Source organism: Lepidochelys kempii, chromosome 13 (genome assembly GCF_965140265.1).
Source record: "Lepidochelys kempii isolate rLepKem1 chromosome 13, rLepKem1.hap2, whole genome shotgun sequence".
Classification (NCBI taxonomy): domain Eukaryota; kingdom Metazoa; phylum Chordata; order Testudines; family Cheloniidae; genus Lepidochelys; species Lepidochelys kempii.
This window is the reverse complement of record NC_133268.1, coordinates 16,691,534-16,710,616: the sequence shown is the minus strand read 5'-3', so window position 1 is coordinate 16,710,616 and position 19,083 is coordinate 16,691,534. Positions and strand designations below refer to the sequence as shown.

The window sequence follows — 19,083 nt, the reverse complement described above, 5'->3', positions numbered from 1 at the left end:
TGCACTGAAGTAAATAGGGGTTGTGGCCACTTACATCAGGGCTGCGTTCGGCCTTGATCTTTTGAGTCATATCTGTTTAGTTACCGACAGAATCACATTTTTGCTCTTGTCAGCTCTGTAGAGGGGGTACAGCTTCTGCTTCATTCACAAAATTGTCAGCTAATTGCCATAATAAAGAATCCTTATTACTGGGTGATGATATATGCAGCTGAAAGAGCACAGCTACATTTTCAAGTATCCAGTTCTGCCTGTGTGCCAGAAGTTAGATATAAGCAAATGTGCTGTAGCCGTCACTGAGGGAGAATTAATAGCACGGCAGAACAATTGTTTTTATAATCACTTTTCTGCCAATGATCATCTTTTTAATTGTTAGTTCCTTTTGCTTTTAGCAATTTCTAGCCACGCTTTTCTTATGAAGGGAGGGGATGAGTGTAGTCACTGGACCAGATTCTGATCTCCCATACTCAGATGTAAGTCCCAAGTAACTCCATAGAAGTTAATGGAGTTACACTGGTGCAACAGCCTTGGGAAATCAGAGTCAGGCCCTTTGTTTATCATTGAACAGTAACTCATTTTCTGAGGCAATAAAGGTTATTTTCAACAAGGGGCTGGATATAAAGTTATCAGAGGAATGACATTTGGCCTTTGAGACATTAACTTTCCAGTTTGCACTTTGACAAAAGTGTTGAGCAATAACATAATAAGAAATCTGCTCTGATAAAAGTGCAGCCATTAAACTAACCTCTAGGAAGAGCAGTTTTGTGTCTGCTACAAAACAAGGTGGGTTACCTCCATTATCCAAAACCAACACAGGAGGTTTTTTTTATTCTGCATTCCTCCAAACTAATATACTGATGAATTCAATATGGACAGCTGTCCCTCCTTTTTTATAGTAATCATAGTGGGGTCTTGCATGTTATGTAGCTAGAACTAGCTTGTACCCATTAAAACAATGGTTCCCAAACAAGGGGTGCCGCTTTTTCAGGGGAAGCACCTGGCGGGCCGGGCTGGTTTGTTTACCTGCCGCATCCGCAGGTTCAGCCGATCGCAGCTCCCCCTGGCGGCTCCCACTCCCACTGAGACGGCCGCGGTTTGCCGTTCTCGGCCAATGGGGGCTGCGGGAAGTGGCTTGGGCTTGGTATAGCTTGTGCTGCCTCCCATGGGTGGCGCGCATAAGCCCTGTGCTGGTACTCTGCTTGAAGTGAGTTTCTCCAAGATACACTGCACACATTTTGGGTACCTCCTATAATAGCTGAGACAAACTGCTGGTTCTGTCCTCTCTCACAGTTCAGGGCAATTGCACCCTGTGTCTCCCACTCTGTGGTCCAGCAAGGACACCCACTCTAAGCTCCTCAGCCATCGCTTCTCCTTGCCAGAGACCTGCATCTCTCTCCCTCCTGACTGGGTTTTTCCAGGCTGCACAGTTCCCTGCCTACACTGTGTTATTTGCAGCAAGCCAGATTGCCTAGAGAGACCAGCATCTGCAATTTGCTTTCTCCTCAGAGGCTATGAATAATTGTTGTTGCCCATACTTACAAGTTACCACACAGTTCTTTATAAGCAAGCACATTTATTCTTAAGGTGAAAGCATTACAGAGAAAACATATAAGAACCAATAAAAATTCCTATACACATGCTAAAAGCTTACCAGAGATCACCCATCAGTCTTATGTGGCCTCAGTAAGCCAAAGTCCTTCCAACCCTTCCTAGAAAGGATTGGGGCCCTCCTTGGACAGACCAACTTGTATGTTTGCTTGGTCAGAAAGCAGTCCCTGAGTCAGTTTATAAACTCAGGCCATTTATCCAAAAGTCCTTTCTCTGCCTGTTGGTCTCCAGAGAATCCAGTTTGAGCTAGTATATGTGAGCCTCTCCATATGGTGATACATCTTTGGAGACATTGCAGTCTGAGTGCATTTGCCTGATCACCCTACACTGTTTTTAAATCTTGGAGGAGGTATGATCATGCTTCCCTATGGAATTATATATAGTGATACATAAACTTAATACAGTAAGATCTCCCAATGATTTTGCAGGAAATTGCCATGTCTGTCACAACGTCCCCTCGAAGTAATTAAATCTAGAAATCCTGATGTCTGTTGTAATTCAAGTCCATTTGATCATATCTGTTACCTGCAATATCTGTTTAAAAAAAACAAATGCAAACTTCAGTGTTAGAATTAGAGCAGAGTTGCAAACTTCTGCTTTCCCAGGGCAAGAGATTATTTTTTCCCAGGCAAGGTAAAATATATATATTTTTATCATCATGGAAAAGATATATGGACAGATTTTGATTTATTTAGATTGTAGCTCTCCAAGTAGGGACTGTCTGTTACTCCATGTTTGTGCAGTGCATGGCACAATGGGGCCTCAGTACCTTCATCTTTAGGCATTACTATAGTAAATGTGATTAATAATAAATAATTTGTGCATAAACTGGTAAATTTTCATGACAGTTTTGCAAAACTGATTTAGAGGCAAGCACTTCTGATCAAAATACAGATAGTGCATTCTCCATTCACTGTACACTTATACAACTGTTTTTATCACATTGTCTTAACTACTTGATGAATTCCTAAAAGCAGTTAGTAATAAAGTCATGTAATAAATGAACTTTGCAACACTGCAGAAGACTAAAGAGTGTAGTTTATTATGTTGATAAAGAATCCACCATTTTAATGTGGTTACATATAAAACAAATAAAAGGAAGTATTTCTTCACACAACACACAGTCAAGCTGTGGAACTGTTTGCCAGAGGATGTTGTGAAGGCCAAGACTATAACAGGGTTCGGAAAGGAGCTAGATAAATTCATGGAGGACAGGTTCATCAATGGCTATTAGCCAGGATGGGCAGGGATGGTGTCCCTAGCCTCTGTTTGCCAGATGCTGGGAATGGGCAACAGGGAATAGATCACTTGATGATTACCTGTTCTGTTCATTCCCTCTGAAGCACCTGGCATTGGCCACTGTCAGAAGACAGGATACCGGGCTAGATGGACTTTTGGTCTGACACAGTATGGCTGTCCTTATGTTCTAAAGCTAGAGATGATGTATCTATTCTTTGAGAATAAGCCACCAAAGAAATCTACGCAAGCATTATAAAAAGATTATTAGCAAACATGCAGATGTTATATCATGATTGCTAGTGTGACTACAGCTTTGAGAGGTAGTTGAAGTGTTAGATTAGAATGTAACAGATTGCATTCTTTGACAAATCGCTACCCAGAAGTGTCAGGAGTAAGAAATAAACAGGGAATGAAGGCAGTCATTAAAATAGATGCAGGAGAAATGTTGACTGCAGAGGTTTCAAGTAATAAGCTAAGTTGCTACCGTTTCCCATAGTCAAACAAAGCTAAAGTGGAAAGTTCTCTGAACAAATTTCAGGAACTGGTACAACAGACAGTGATTTTTCTGGTGTCCTGATCAGAACAGGGACCATAATATTTTTTTAAGAGGGAACAAAAGGCCTGGTGAAAGGCCTTCCAGTGTCCATGCAACTATTGTGTGGTGCAGCTTGTGATTTACCTCTTCCACCTTCCCAGAAAAAGAAGTTCTCCCAGATGGGGCAAACCTATTCATGCATCCTGAACACACAACTCAATACCTGTGGATGTATAAAGCTAAAATCGATAGAGGGCCTCAATTCATATGAGGTTCTGAACAACTTCTGTTGGCTGCTGAGCACCCTCAACCCCTCTTGACATCAGTAAGAATAAAGGATGCCCAGCAAGCACCTTGAAGGTTTGGACATATGTTGGGTTGCCTGTTCCCCTTCTGCAGTGCTCCTTTGGTCCATTACTCATGTGTACCTAACTGTGTAGTGGTGGTGTGGTGGAGAGCAGATTGAATTGACCTAGATTGTTAGCCACACCTCAGTCAATGACAGATTAGGGTGTAAACCCAGGCTATAGCTCAACTCTCTTGTCTGGAGCAATTTGAAGGTGCCATGTAGTCATATATTTGCCCTCAGTGTTTGATGATAAATGTTATCCACTTCCCGGTATTAATAATGTTACTACAAAATTATATATTACAATATCTAAAGTAGTTACAGAGCAGCAGAGGGAGAAAGAGTCCTTCCCCTAGCCATATCTATACAATCATTTCCTCTTCCTCTTCAAGTTTCCACTGCTTCTCCCTCTTGAGTGTCTCATTTGTATCCACCTTCCATTCGTCTCTTCATGCTTTTGTGATTGCTTCTGCTCCACACCTGTAATTTCCTCCCAATAATTGTTCACTAAATCACTTCCTTTTTGTCAGTGAAGTACCCCCCTTAAAACACTTATTCTGGGGGCGGCGGGAGGGCCCCTCAATGAAAATCTATCAAACATAGAAAGTGTGTTTGAAAAATACACTTCTTGAAGTCTCAGCTGCTGATTTTTGCTTCATATATGTGGATTATACTGTTTTTCTCATTTGGATTGTAAATTCTGTCACCAATACTGTTTCTAACAGAGTCAAGTCTACTGTTGGTGCTCAGCAAATAATAATCAATGTCCCAGTCATTGGCTTCCAACGTAGCTCCCATCCCAGAGTGGCAGGGCTACATATTGGTAATGGGACTTATGAATGGTAATTACATATTGGTAATGGGACGACTGGAAAACGGCTAATGTAGTGCCCATCTTTAAAAAAGGGAAGAAGGAGGATCCTGGGAACTACAGGCCAGTCAGCCTCACCTCAGTCCCTGGAAAAATCATGGAGCAGGTCCTCAAGGAATCAGTTCTGAAGCACTTAGAGGAGAGGAAAGTGATCAGGAACAGTCAGCATGGATTCACCAAGGGCAAGTCATGCCTGACTAATCTAACTGCCTTCTATGACGAGATAACTGGCTCTGTGGATGAAGGGAAAGCAGTGGACGTGTTGTTCCTTGACTTTAGCAAAGCTTTTGGCACTGTCTCCCACAGTATTCTTGCCAGCGAGTTAAAGAAGTATGGGCTGGATGAATGGACTATAAGGTGGATAGAAAGCTAGCTAGATTGTCAGACTCAACAGGTAGGGATCAATGGCTCCATGTCTAGTTGGCAGCCGGTATCAAGTGGAGTGCCCCTAGGGTTGGTCCTGGGGCCGGTTTTGTTCAATATCTTCATAAATGATCTGGAGGATGGCGTGGATTGCACTCTCAGCAAGTTTGCAGATGACACTAAATGGGGGGAGAGGTAGATACGCTGGAGGATAGGGATAGGATACAGCGGGACCTAGACAAATTGGAGGTTTGGGCCAAAAGAAATCTGATGAGGTTCAAAAAGGACAAGTGCAGAGTCCTGCACTTAGGATAGAAGAATCCCATGCACCACTACAGACTAGGGACCGAATGGCTAGGCAGCAGTTCTGCAGAAAAGGACCTAGGGGTTACAGTGGACGAGAAGCTGGATATGAGTCAACAATGTGCCCTTGTTGCCAAGAAGGCCAATGGCATTTTGGGCTGTATAAATCAGGGCATTGCCAGCAGATCGAGGGACGTGATCGTTCCCCTCTATTCGACACTGGTGAGGCCTCATCTGAAGTACTGTGTCCAGTTTTGGGTCCCACACTACAAGAAGGATGTGGAAAAATTGGAAAAGAGTCCAGTGGAGGGCAACAAAAATGATTAGGGGACTGGAACACATAACTTATGAGGAGAGGCTGAGGGAACTGGGGATGTTTAGTCTACAGAAGAGAAGAATGAGACGGGATTTGATAGCTGCTTTCAACTACCTGAAAGGGGGTTCCAAAGAGGATGGCTCTAGACTGTTCTCAGTGGTAGCAGATGACGGAACAAGGAGTAATGGTCTCAAGTTGCAGTGGGGGAGATTTAGGTTGGATATGAGGAAAAACTTTTTCACTAGGAAGGTGGTGAAACAATGGAATGCGTTACCTAGGGAGGTGGTGGAATCTTCTTCCTTAGAAGTTTTTAAGGTCAGGCTTGACAAAGCCCTGGCTGGGATGATTTAATTGGGGATCGGTCCTGCTTTGAGCAGGGGGTTGGACTAGATGACTTCCTGAGGTCCCTTCCAACCCTGATATTCTATGATTCTGTGAATTACCGTGTCTGATTCCATCCTGCATCAAAGAACAGCAGATCTTTGATGTTCCTGTATTAACATTTGGTTCTTGGTCTCCTTTCAAACCATCTCACTGAGCAATTATTTGTATCTGCTTGGACAAGCCCCTTGAAATATATTTGTATGAAAGAAGGCTTAGTCCTCATGGAACATCATGTGTATGATGCATCTATCAGGAGTGGTCCATGTGATGCTATTGTGAAATTCTTTTGATAACTACAGTGTGACAGAGTAAAAATTACATCAGTTTCCTTGAAAACATACTTTAAAACTTCTTAGTTATTTAGTCATCTTGTACTTTTCATGCAGTGTATTTCACCTTTCCCAACTGCTATCATTTAATATTACACCCACACTCTGTAAACAAACAGAAAAACACAAAAACAGAGTCTGAGTAACAAGAAGACGCCTCATCCCTTTCTGTAGTCCATTTGGGGCATGCTGCAAATTATGCCTCCGATTCACACTAAAAATTGTTCTTCTAGTCTGAAGTCTTCATTCAGATCTCTCTGGAGATGCATTAGGTGGGAGAGCATCATGAGCTTTAGCAATTCAGCCTTTAACATATTTGGTTAGGTTAGTAATTATTCTATAAAATGACCTCATGCTGAAATGGGCAATATATTTAATACCTGTTGGTGACTTTTACAGTATGTCCACCCTTTTGAGGAGTGGTTCTGTCAGTTTCCCCACACTGATCAGAAGTGGGTTCCTAGTTGGCAGCTTATAGCTTCTTGCTCGCATCAGGGTGAAATTCATCTCTGTGCAGAGGGTCTGTGCACTCTCATTTTCCACTCTGATGGTTTAAATGGCCTTAAGTGTTGTGCAGACCTAGTGCTGACACAAGGTTGGATTTCACCATCAGTCCCTATTTGAATAATTGACTCAGTAGGAAGAGAAGTAGGGTTTCTCATTTGCATACAGGTTGAAGAGCCTTTTTGAGTAAGTAAACCTGCTGTTCACAGTTAATGATGAAAGAAATGAAAAACAAACAAACAAAAAAATTTCAAAGTTACAAAAGTGTTCTCCAAAATCTATTTTCCTTATTAGTTGTGAACAGAACTCCCTAAAAACCTGTGTACAGCATTTAAATATCCTATCTGGTAATTTTGTATGCAGTAGGAGCATGTTTTATTTTGAAATGTATTACAGAAACATTAGTAAGACAAAAACAGTTCTCTAATATGCTGTTCTAGGAATGGAAAAATGTGTTGCTTTATTTATATCTTGCCTTGGCTTTTGCTTTTAATAATGTTGTTTGGTATGCAGAAAATAGGTCAATGGAGTTGCAAATAACAATTTAAGATCCTCTCGATGGAGAGTCAATGACAGTAACCTGAAGAGTTATGTGTTTCATGATTAGTGAATTAAGAATGTTGTATCTCTCTCTCTCTCTCCCCCTCCAGGTATCCTCATGGGAGCATTTATAAAAATTATAGAGTCTCAAAAACTGGCTAACTGGAAGGTATATTTGAAGCAATTCATTTTTAATTGTAGTCCCATTCTCTGGGATTTTTTAAGTGTTGATTATTGTTTGCAATATTAATTATTTTAGGCTTAGTTCCAAAGGATGGGTTTTTTTGTTTTGTGTGTGTGTGTTTTTGGGTGGTGATCAGGTTTTTTTGCTGCATACCATAGTTGTTTTTGAATAACCACGACCAGATACTTGTGTTTCTCTGTTAAGGGCCTGATCCTGCTGGATAGTAGGTACCTTCTCCATGGTGTCTTGCCTCTTCTATTCCCATTGAATTAAATGGTAATAGAAGGTGCTCAGTATCTTGCAGGATTGGAACAATTTAAGTAAGGAACAAAGTTCCTTTGTTTTTTGTTAACTCCCCTCTTGGTTGAATCAATGTGCTTGGTACTGTCACTGTGATTGGTCAGGAGCGTAGGGGCTCTTCTTATAAAATACCATTCCTACACTCATACAAATGCAAATGTTTTGCCTGTGACTGTTGAGCCAGCCTTGGCAGAGAAGAGCAGAAGCCCTTCATCAAAACTATTTTGCTACAAATCAAAAGAAGCTGCATTTACTGATTTTATATGTTTAAAATGGGCTTTATGTTTTGAAAATTTAGCAATTGACTGTGTTTACCACCAATGAGTAACAAATAAAACCCTTCCTTAAAACACTTGCATTTTGCACTGCATGTTTCTTGGGAACCCCTAGAATTGTTTGCTGATAAATGCTACAAAAGCCATAGGTGCTTGGAGCAGCAGCATTTTCCATACCCTGGGAGGCACGTTGGAAAGGTCACAGGGCAAAGCAGGGCATGCACATGAGTCTTGACAGAGGTGAAGTAGCTGTGCAGAGGGGCTGGCTCTGTGCAGATGTCCCAGGACCCACAGCCTCCATAAGGTTTCTAGTCTGTGCCTCTGCATAACTGTAAAGCCCTCCCCATGAGGGGAGAATGGTAGAGCAGTGACTTCATGAGGTGAATCCTACAGTTATAGGAGGATTTTATCCCCCGCAGGCTAACCTGCATCAAGAAAGCATTTCGCTCTTGATTATTTGATGTTTTACTGCTGGTTTATTGTAAGATAATTTAATCTTTAAATGTTTGTCCTCCTTAACAGCCTCTGTGCTGTTGAGGAGGATGAAAGTGTTGGGGTGGGAGAACATCAAACTGGAGCGGAGGGAAACGATCCCAGAGTTAGGACCCTCATTCCAGGTGACATCATGGTAGCCTCTCACACTGAGGATGCTCCTCCAGGAGAGGAAACTCTAGTTATTAGGAAGAGACAGGTAATAGTAATGGGGGATTTGGTCATTAGAAATATAGATGGTTGAGTTTATGATCACTGGGAGAACTGCACGGTGAATTGCCTGCCTGGGTGCAAATCTCCTGCAGATCTCTTAAGACATCTAGACAGACTTTATGTGCAGTGTGGGGAAGAGCTGGTGGTCATGGTACATGTAGGTAGGAGTTACATAAACAAAGGTAGGAGAGAGGTCCTAGAGGCCAAATTTAGGCTGCTAGGTAAGGGATTAAAGTCCAGGAGTTCCATGGTATCATTCTCTGAAATACTTCCAGTTCCACATGCAGGGCCTGTTGGACAGGCTGAATTGCAGGGTCTCAATGCATGGATGAGCTGGAGGTGTAGGGAGAAGGGGTTTAGATTTATTAGGAACTGGGGAACTTTTTGGAAAAGGAGGAGCCTATGTAGGAAGGATGGGCTACACCTAAACCAAAACAGAACCAGATTGTTGGCATGTAAAATTAAAAAGGTCATAGTGGAGTTTTAAACTAAGGGCTTGGGAAAGCTGTCAGGTACAGAAGAGCACCTGGTTCAGACAGAGACATCCCTTAGGGGAAGATCTGTTACCTCTATATCCTAGTAAGTAGGAGAGGATAGAAGTTGATAAAGTACAGGTAGGAACTGAATAGAAACAGTCAGATGCGCAAGAATCCCATTCAGTTACATCACATGAAGGCAGACAAGTAAATATTGACAAATTTTATAAGTGCTTGCTTACAGATGCTTGAAGTCTCAATAATAAGATATCATGAACTCAAGTGCCTGGTATTAAAGAAGGATATTGATATAATAGGCATCAGAGAAACTTGGTAGAATGATGATAATCAATGGGGCATGGTAACATCGGGGTACAAAATACATAGGAAATGACAGAGTAGATCATGCTATTGGGGGAACGGCACTATATGTTGAAAGAAAGCATGGAGTCAAATATAGTCAAAATCTTAAAGGACTCAAACTGTACCATAGAATCTCTATGGATAGAAGTTCCAGGCTTGAATTATAAGAGTATAGCAGAAGAAATATGCTACTGACCACCTGACCAGGATGGTGATGGTGAATGTGAAGTACTCAGGGAGATCAGAAAGGCTATAAAAATTGCAAACTCAGTAATAACAGGGAATCTTAACTATCCCTGTATTGACTGGGTCATGTAATCTCAGCACAGGATGCAGAGATAAAATTTCTAGAGTGCTTCTTGGAGCAGCTAGTCCTGGAACCCACAAGGGGAGTGGCAATTCTTGATTTGGTCCTACGTGGAGTACAGGATCTGGTCCAAGAGATGACTGTAGCTGAATCACTCGGTAATGGTAACCGTAATGCAATTAAATTAAACATCCTTGTAAGGAGGAAAATACCAGAGAAGCCCACTCCAGTAGCATTTAACGTCAAAAATGGGAACTACACACAAATGAGGAAGCTAGGTAAATGGAAACTAGAAGGAACAGTCGCAAGGGTGAAATGTCTGCAAACGGCATGGAAACTTTTAAAAAACACCATAATAAAGGCTCAAATTAAATGTATACCTCCAATTTAAAAAAATAATAAGAGGACCAAAAAATTCCACCATGACAAAACAGACTAAAAGAGGTGGTTAGAGGCAAAAAGGCATCCTTTAAAAATGGAAATTCAAATCCTACTGAGGAAAATACCAGGGAGCATAAACTTTGGGAAGTCAAGTGCAAAAGTATAATTATGCAGACCAAAAAAGAATTTGAAATGCAAAATTAAAAGACACAAAAACAAACAGCAATGTTTTTTAAATACATCAGAAGGAGGAAGCCTGCCAAACAATCAGTGGGACCACTGGACAATTGAAGTGCTAAAGGAGCACTCAAGGAAGACAAGGCCATTGTGGAGAAGCTAAAGAAATTCTGTGGATCAGTCTTCACTGCAGAGGATGTAAGGGAAATTCCCACAACCCTGAGCCATTCTTTTAGGTGGTAAATCTAAGGAACTGTCTCAGACTGAGGTGTCAATAGAGCAGGTTTTGGAACAAATTGATAAATTAAACAGTAATAAGGCACCAGGACCAGATGGTATTCACCCAAGAGTTCTGAAGGAACTCAAATATGAAATTTCAGAACTACTAGCTGATATATAACCTATCACTTAAAACAGCTTCCATACCAGATGACTAGAGGATAGTTAATGTGACTCCAATTTTTCAAAAAGTCTCCAGAGGTGACCTGGGCAATTACCGGTTGGTAAGCCTTACCTCAGCACTGGGCCAATTGGTTGAAACTGTGGTGAAGAACAGAATTATCAGACACACAGATGAACACAATTTGTTGTGGAAGAGTCAACACTCCTTTTGTAAATGGAAATCATGCCTCACCACTCTATTAGAATTCTTTGAGGGTGTCAACAAACATGAACAAGGGTGATCCAGTGGTTATAGTGTATGTGGACTTTCAGAAAGCCTTTGACAAGGTGCCTCACCAAAGACTCTTAAGCAATCATGGGATAAGAAGGAAGGTCCTCTCATGGATCAGTAACTGGTTAAAAGGCAGGAAACAAAGGATAGGAATAATTGGTCAGTTTTCAGAATGGAGAGAGATAAATAATGGTGTCCCCCAGGGATCCACATATTCATAAGTGATCTGGAAAAAAGGGGTAAACTGAGGTGTCAAAGTTTACAGATAATGCAAAATTACTCAAGATAGTTAAGTCCAAAGCAGACTGCGAAGAGTTACAAAGTCTCACAAAACTGGGTTACTGGGCAACAAAATGACAGGTAAATGCAAAGTAATGCACATTGGCAAACATCATCCCAACAATACATACAAAATGATGGAGTCTAAATTAGCTGTTACCACTTAAGAAAGAGATCTTGGAGTCATTGTGTATAGGTCCCTGAAAATATCTGTTCAGTGTGCAGCTGCATCAAAAAAGCTAACAATATTAGGAACCATTAGGAAAGGGATAGATAATAAGACAGAAAATATCATAATGTCATAGTTCTATGCCCACACCTTGAATACTGCATACAGTTCTGGTTGCCCCACCTTAAAAAAGATATATTAGAAATGGAAAAAAGTACAGAAAAGGTCAACAAAAATTATTAGGGGTATGGAACAGTTTCCATATGAAGAGAGATTAAAATACAGGGACTATTCAGTTTGCAAAAGAGATGACTACGGGGAGATACGATAAAGGTCTATAAAATCATGAATGGTGTGGAGAAAAGTGAATAAAGAAATGTTACTACTTCACACAAGAACCAGGGGTCACCCAATGACATTAATAGGCACTGTGTTTAAAACAAACAAAGGGAAGTAGTTCTACACACAAAGCACAGTCAACCTGTGGAACCAGGGGATGTTGTGAAGGCCAAAAATATAATGGGTGCAAAAAAGAATTAGATAAGTTCATGGACGTTACGTCCATAAATGGTTATTAGCCAAGATGGTCAGGTCAAGATGACTCACTCGTTGATTGCCCTCTGAAGCATCTGGCATTGGCCACAGTTGGAAGACAGGACACTGTGCTAGATGGACTTCAGACCCACTATAGCCATTCTTATGTTCTTAACTTGTTTCAAAGGTTGTAACAGTCCATTAAAAGTAATATTTCCGGTGTGGAACAGCAGCATGTTGAGGTGCAGGTCAAGGTGACGCTGGCTAGGAAGCAAACAAGGTTTTGGACAGCACTGAATCTGGCAACTTTTATTATTTATTGAGCTTGGACTGCGTTCAGTACAGACATAAGGAGGCATGTTCTTGCCCTAAGAATTTTACAACTTAGATTTTTTGCAGCCAAGTCTGAGTTAGAGATCAGCGAAGCTTATATGTACTTCCATATGATTCTTGGTGGCTAAAACAGACACCATAATCACTTGCCTGTCCTGTGCTTAAATTCTTCATCTTCTTTTCCTATGGTCTCACTTTTACCTAGCTTTAAAAAATTGTAACACTAAAGAAAGAATGTGTTTAGTGGGTAGCCTAGTGTACAGTTATTGAATCACAGTGAAAACCAGGTATTATTAGACATCTTACTAAATTGAATTGCATATAAAGGAAAAATCTAATAAGTGATATTTCCATGAAATAAACTTCAGTGTAAGAGATGAGTTCCGTATGCTGATGAGTCCACATAAATCCTCTGTGTTAAGAAGGTAAATTCATTACATGTTCAAATGTGAATTAGGTTTTGAATAGATAAGTGATACTATGAACAAAGTTGCAGTCTTTCCTTGCATGGATACAGTGTAGGAGTTACAGTGTCAGGACTTAATATTTTTCAACCTGAGTTTAAAGAATCCTTGTTGCTGTTTACCAAGGCAGCAGGCTTCTTAGTCAGTGCCCCTGAAATCTTGAGGGAACCAGGGGATGTAAAGAGAACCACACTGGGCCAAAGATTGTGCATGAGTGATTCAGCTTCTTTGCTCAGAGTGCCAGCAAAAAAAGAGAGCCATTTCTGAGGGTGGCTTTTTGCAACGCAGTGAGGCCCAAGTGCTTAGAGTAGAGGAAAAGGAGTCAGGAGACTTAAGAGCCTGATTCTCATTTACGTTAAAGCTATGTCTGCACAGCAAGCTAGGGATCTGATTGTCTTGCTCGTGTACACGTACTCGTGTTAGTGCTCATCAAGCTAGTGTGAGTGTGAATAGCTGTGGCGCTGCAGTTGCACTGGTAGCGGCAGTGGAGGCATTGTTGAGCTGTGCTACGTACTTACCTGTGATGAATATGTACTTGGCGTGTCTCAGCCACGCCTATGCTAGCTACTGCTACCAATGCTACTGTGGATACACTGCTGTTTAGCGCAATGATAGCATGTATACATGAGCAGGGGAATCACACCCCTAGCATGCAGTGTAGAAATAGCCTAAGGCTCATTTACATCACTGTGACAGTGTAAAAGGGCATTAACCTGGACATAAATTACATTTGCAAATGAGAATCGAGCCCTTTAATTTTTTTCATTGGCATCCTGTGAGCCTGATTTAAAGCTCATGGAAATAAAATGAGTCTTTTCATTGACTGCAGTGGACTTGGATCAGGTCCTATGTGACCTTGACCTCTTTGTCTGTCTGTAAAGAAAGGGATAATAAAGTTTACCCACCTTGCGTAAAGCACTATGAGGTCTTCAGTTTAGTAATGCAAAGTATTATTAAATGCACATCTGCCACCAGGAACTGTACTGAGACAATGAACTGATTTCACATGGTCCCCTGATCAGCTATCTAATGGCAACAGTATTTGGCAATTATTGTCCTGGACTAGATTCAGATCAGTGACCTAAAGGTGAAAAGTGTATCCTTTTAGTATTTTCCACCAATTTTCTTTCAGGCTTTGAAAGACTGCAATAAAAATGGTAATACTTTTGTAATATAGAAACATTTTTCTTTTTTGCAAGCAGTCTGTTTTTCATACAGCATATTTGGGAACAGTGGTTCATGGTAAATAACACATCCTGTCTCAATCATCAGGTAAAAAAGTAATTTAAAAGGTAATCCTAAAGTTGTTTACCATCCTGTAATCCTCTTTTATTTAGTGGTGGGAAATGAGACAGGTTAAATATAATTTGTATTTCCAAGTATTTTTACTTCTTAAAAATGTTCCCATTTATGTAGAAACTTGAAGGGACTAGATTTGCTTTTTATATATGGTATTATTTCAGTTATTGTGCAGTCCTTGAAATCCCTTTACATTTTTTGTTTTTAGGAGGAAGAAATGTTTCGTCCAAATATGTTTTTTCTTCTCTTGCTTCCTCCTATTATATTTGAATCTGGATATTCATTACACAAGGTGAGATACTGCCAGATAATCATTTTACAACTTGATCTCTCCTTTGGACCAAATTCTGCCTCAGTTACTGTGATGCAACTCAGGAATAATTGCACCGAATTCCACCATACTTACACTCATGGAATTCGCAAAAAGAAAAGGAGTACTTGTGGCACCTTAGAGACTAACCAATTTATTTGAGTATAAGCTTTCATGAGCTACAACTCACTTCATCGGATGCATACTGTGGAAAGTATAGAAGATCTTTTTATACACACAAAGCATGAAAAAATGGGTGTTTACCACTATAAAAGGTTTTCTCTCCCCCCGCCCCACTCTCCTGCTGGTAATAGCTTATCTAAAGTGATCACTCTCCTTACAATATGTATGATAATCAAGTTGGAAATGGCCCAACTTGATTATCATACGCATTGTAAACACCCATTTTTTCATGCTTTGTGTGTATAAAAAGATCTTCTATACTTTCCACAGTATGCATCCGATGAAGTGAGCTGTAGCTCACGAAAGCTTATGCTCAGATAAATTGGTTAGTCTCTAAGGTGCCACAAGTACTCCTTTTCTTTTTGCGAATACAGACTAACACGGCTGCTACTCTGAAACTCATGGAATTGAGAGTGGAACTTGGCCTCTTGGACCCAGAATCTATGGCATGTAGTTTCTGTTAATATTAAATGAGAATTGGCAATGTACTAAGTACTATAAAACATAAGGAGTCATGTTCCAGTCTCCAAAAAGTTTCTTATCTGATGCAGACAAATCAAGGAAGAAGGATCTAAGAAGAAACTTAGGCTATGTCTACACTGGCAATTGAACGACAAAACTTTTGTCTTTCAGAGGTGTTAATCCCCCTGCACCCTCTGAAAGACAAAAGTTTTGCTGCGACAAGTGCCAGTGTGAACAGCGCATTGTCAGCAGGAGAGCCAGCAAGCAGCAGCTACACTGCACGACTTTTAGCCGCATGGCTGTAGTGACACAGCTGTGTGGCTAAAAGCTGTGCAGTGTAGACATAGCCTTAGACAGTTTTCTCTTCCCTTTTAGAGCTTGGCTGTAGTGTCCACGCTTTAAGCCTTTGCTTTGGACTTGGCTGAAGTCAAGGATGCCCTGCTGTATTTTAGGGACAAGCTGGAAGACACATTCCTTGCCCCAAAGAGTTTAAAATCAAAGCTGTTGGCCCCAAATAGGAAGTAAATGTATTAAAATATATTCTTCGTGTTATTAAAAAAACAGATGGGTTTTCTTGTTACAGCATATTGGAAGGTACTTTTCGCTGCTCAGCTCTTTAATAACAGCTTAAATCGGAGTGAACTTTTAATCCCATGATTAATATCAGCCAGGGCTTCTAGTATCACTGTGTGGAGAATCTTAATAACCATACTGAGCTAAATGAGAATTAGATCCTGCGTAAAGAAGACCAGGAAAGAGATTAGTGTAATCTATTTTAATTATTAGGAGTAAAGTACATATTTGCAATGAAATAGAATTTCACTGTAATCATACTTGTAAAGTACAAACATCAAAATGTATTAGTTTAAAAAAGTATTGCACATAAAGGATTTCCAGATTTATAGTAGGAGAATATGTATTTAATTTGAAGGATGCAGAACAAAATAACAAAACAAGCAAGGAGATTCTGAGTTAAGGGTGAAACACTGTTCGTAAAGGTCAAGACTGATAGAAATAAACTTAGGCCTCCCAGCTGTGCTTTGAAAGTGTATGCACACTGTCAAAGCAAGTCTTGTAAACGTCTTTCCTCTGCCTGCTTAGTATAGATATGGGAATGTGGCAGTGGTTCTCAAACTTGTGCACTGGTGACCCCTTTCACATAGCAAGTCTCTGAGTGCAACCCCCCTTATAAATTAAAAACACTTCTTTATATATTTAACACCATTATAAATACTGTAGGCGAAATGGGGTTTGGGGTGGAGGCTGGCAGCTCGCGACCCTGCATGTAATAACCTCGCAACCCCTGGAGGGGTCCCAACCCCCAGTTTGAGAACTCCTGGAATATTGGTACATTGAGCCCAGTCCAACCAAATGCTGAGCACAGATAACCCAGCAATTGGAAGACAAATATATACTTTTACCTTATTAGGTTGTTTTGGGGTTTTTTAGTTTTACAGTTCATTTTCAGTACCTCATTGTGTCTTGCTTTTGTGTTTTCAGGGTAACTTCTTTCAGAACATAGGTTCCATCATTCTGTTTTCTGTGTTTGGCACAGCAATTTCAGCTTTCATTGTAGGTGGAGGAATTTATTTTCTGGGTCAGGTAAGAAAAATCTTTTTGAAACTCCTGCATCTAATGGGATGGTCCTTCGAAAGCCCATTCTTTCAAAGAAGGGTCAATAGTCAATGGAAAAGATTATATAAAACAGAAACTGTTTATAAGCTTTACATTACCATGTATCCCACACATTACATTACAAAAAGCGGGGGAACATCTGTCAGTTTATGTAATTTCCCAGTTAGCTTCTGAAGTCAGGCAACTGAGGTGTGCAAAAGGTGAATCAAGGTGGAAAAGTGCATTAAACAGTAGAATCAGAATTAATTGCTTTTTCAGAAATGCAGTGTGGGCTAAACTAAAGAAGTGATCATAGGACCAGGAGTAAGGCACCTCTGAGTTCTAATCTTAGCTCTGTCACTGACTCACTGTATAGCTTGGGCAAATTCATTTAATCTTTCTCCTATCTCTTATTTCCTCATCTCCACAATGGGGCTAACAATAATTTCCTACCTCACTGATGTCCTGTGAGTTCTAGTTAGAATTTACAGTCTGTAAAACACTTCTTAGATATTAATTATTAATTTATTATGACATTTTTCATCATAATTTTGGTGTATGATGTACACATGTACATCAGGATTAAAGTGAAGTTTGAAACAAACCTTCTTATGAAATTATACTAAATGTATACATAGTAAAAATAATAAAATGAAATCTTTACACAGCTGATTGTAACTTTTTTTTTGCCTGTCCTTTTAGGCCGAGGTAATTTATAAACTGAACATGACAGACAGGTAAGTTCTTGGTAAAATTGCCTAATATGTTCCAAGAGGCATTCTCCAAAATACTGTAATAGATGTGACAAACAGTACTTGCCCAGATGTTCTGATTGTGTCTGGATCACTTAGATTTAATATCACTTGTAAAATCATTAATCAGAATTAACATTTTTAATTCTTGTAATGCCTTTTTTGTAATGAAGTATATTAAGACTTACTAATAGATAGCATTATCTGATCAAAGTGACTGGAGCAGCGGAAACACAATCATGAACAGCTTGGCACAAAAGTATTTTCACAGTATTTTTCCTTGCAAATTCTTTTTTTCCAGACTTCAAAATTAAAATGTGTAAATTGTGATGTGCGTTTGATAACCTGAAATAATTAAAATATATTATGCAGGTATGGCTTCCTTGCCCAGAGCTTCTCCTTAAAAAAGGAGTGAACTTGTGAGAATTAATGCCACAGACTTTTCATAGTACGTGGCTGGCAAAGGCTCAACATAGTTTTCTAGAAACTCCCCAAACTGCACAAGAGGTCAGATTTCTGCTCTTTGTTACACTAGTATAAACCCAGTGTAACTGAGTGAAGAACTTGCATTTACTTTTTTGGTTTTTGGTTTTGGTTTGTCTTTTACCGTGTACACAAGCACAGAAGATTTGTATTAAAGTCCACAAATCTGTTGGCTTGGCCCTGGTCTACACTAGTGGGGCGGATCGATCTAAGTTATGCAGCTTCAGCTAAGTTATTCGATGTACTTAGATCGACTTACCAGGGTGTCTTCACCATGGTGAGTCGACTGCTGCCACTCCCCCGTCGACTCTGCCTGCACCTTTCGTGGTGCTGGAGTACAGGAGTCTACGGGAGAGCGCTCAGGGGTCGATTTATCGCGTCTAGACTAGACGCGATAAATCGATCCCCACTGGATCGATCGCTGCCCGCCAAACCGGCGAGTAGTGAAGACATACCCTTGGTCAGAACCAGAAAACGTGAAAAGAGAAAGTATGCATGAACTGGAAATGTCTTCCTTACTGGCTCCAGCATCTGGTTTTGCACAGCTGAGAGCTTTTGATTTTGTGGTCTCTACCTTTTGGTTTAAGATCTAAGGAAGCTTTAGCATCTTTTTTTAAATGTTGCCCTTTTGTGCTACAAAGCAGGAGTATTGTAAGTAGCAACTGATAGCATGGCTAAACCAGCTCCTTGTTTTGGTCTGACTCAGTCTTTTCTATTAGTTGCCTAGTCTACGAATAAATATTTAAGAGACAGTTCCTATGTCAGGGTTTTTATATTTTCTGACAAAATTATTAATTTCCCCACTATGTATGCACAGCTAAAACCCAACATACTGATGTAAGGAACCTACAGTAAAAAAAAGTTTAACAGTGTACGTGAAATCTGAAATGTAAAATATTCTAACTGTGAAAGAAGATTAGGCATCACTTCAGTGATAAAGCCTCTTTCAATTTCAATAACTTTAATGGCATGACAGTAGATACAAGTGTGACTACACTTAATTTTTCAAGTAACTGTCTAGG

General features: G+C 40.2%; 1 protein-coding gene across 4 annotated transcripts in view; it reads left to right on the top strand.

The window, feature by feature from the left end:
* The window catches only part of SLC9A8 (solute carrier family 9 member A8), a 52,529-nt gene that overhangs the window by 10,470 nt on the left and 22,976 nt on the right, over nt 1-19,083 (top strand). For 3 of the 4 annotated variants that reach the window (XM_073309455.1, XM_073309457.1, XM_073309456.1), the window contains exons 4-7: nt 7,449-7,507; nt 14,466-14,549; nt 16,713-16,814; nt 17,529-17,563. In XM_073309455.1, coding sequence (XP_073165556.1) covers nt 7,449-7,507; nt 14,466-14,549; nt 16,713-16,814; nt 17,529-17,563 — 280 coding nt within the window. Of the gene's footprint in view, nt 1-3,622; nt 3,740-7,448; nt 7,508-14,465; nt 14,550-16,712; nt 16,815-17,528; nt 17,564-19,083 lie in introns of those variants that run through there. The other variant, XM_073309458.1, reaches the window with a different exon arrangement.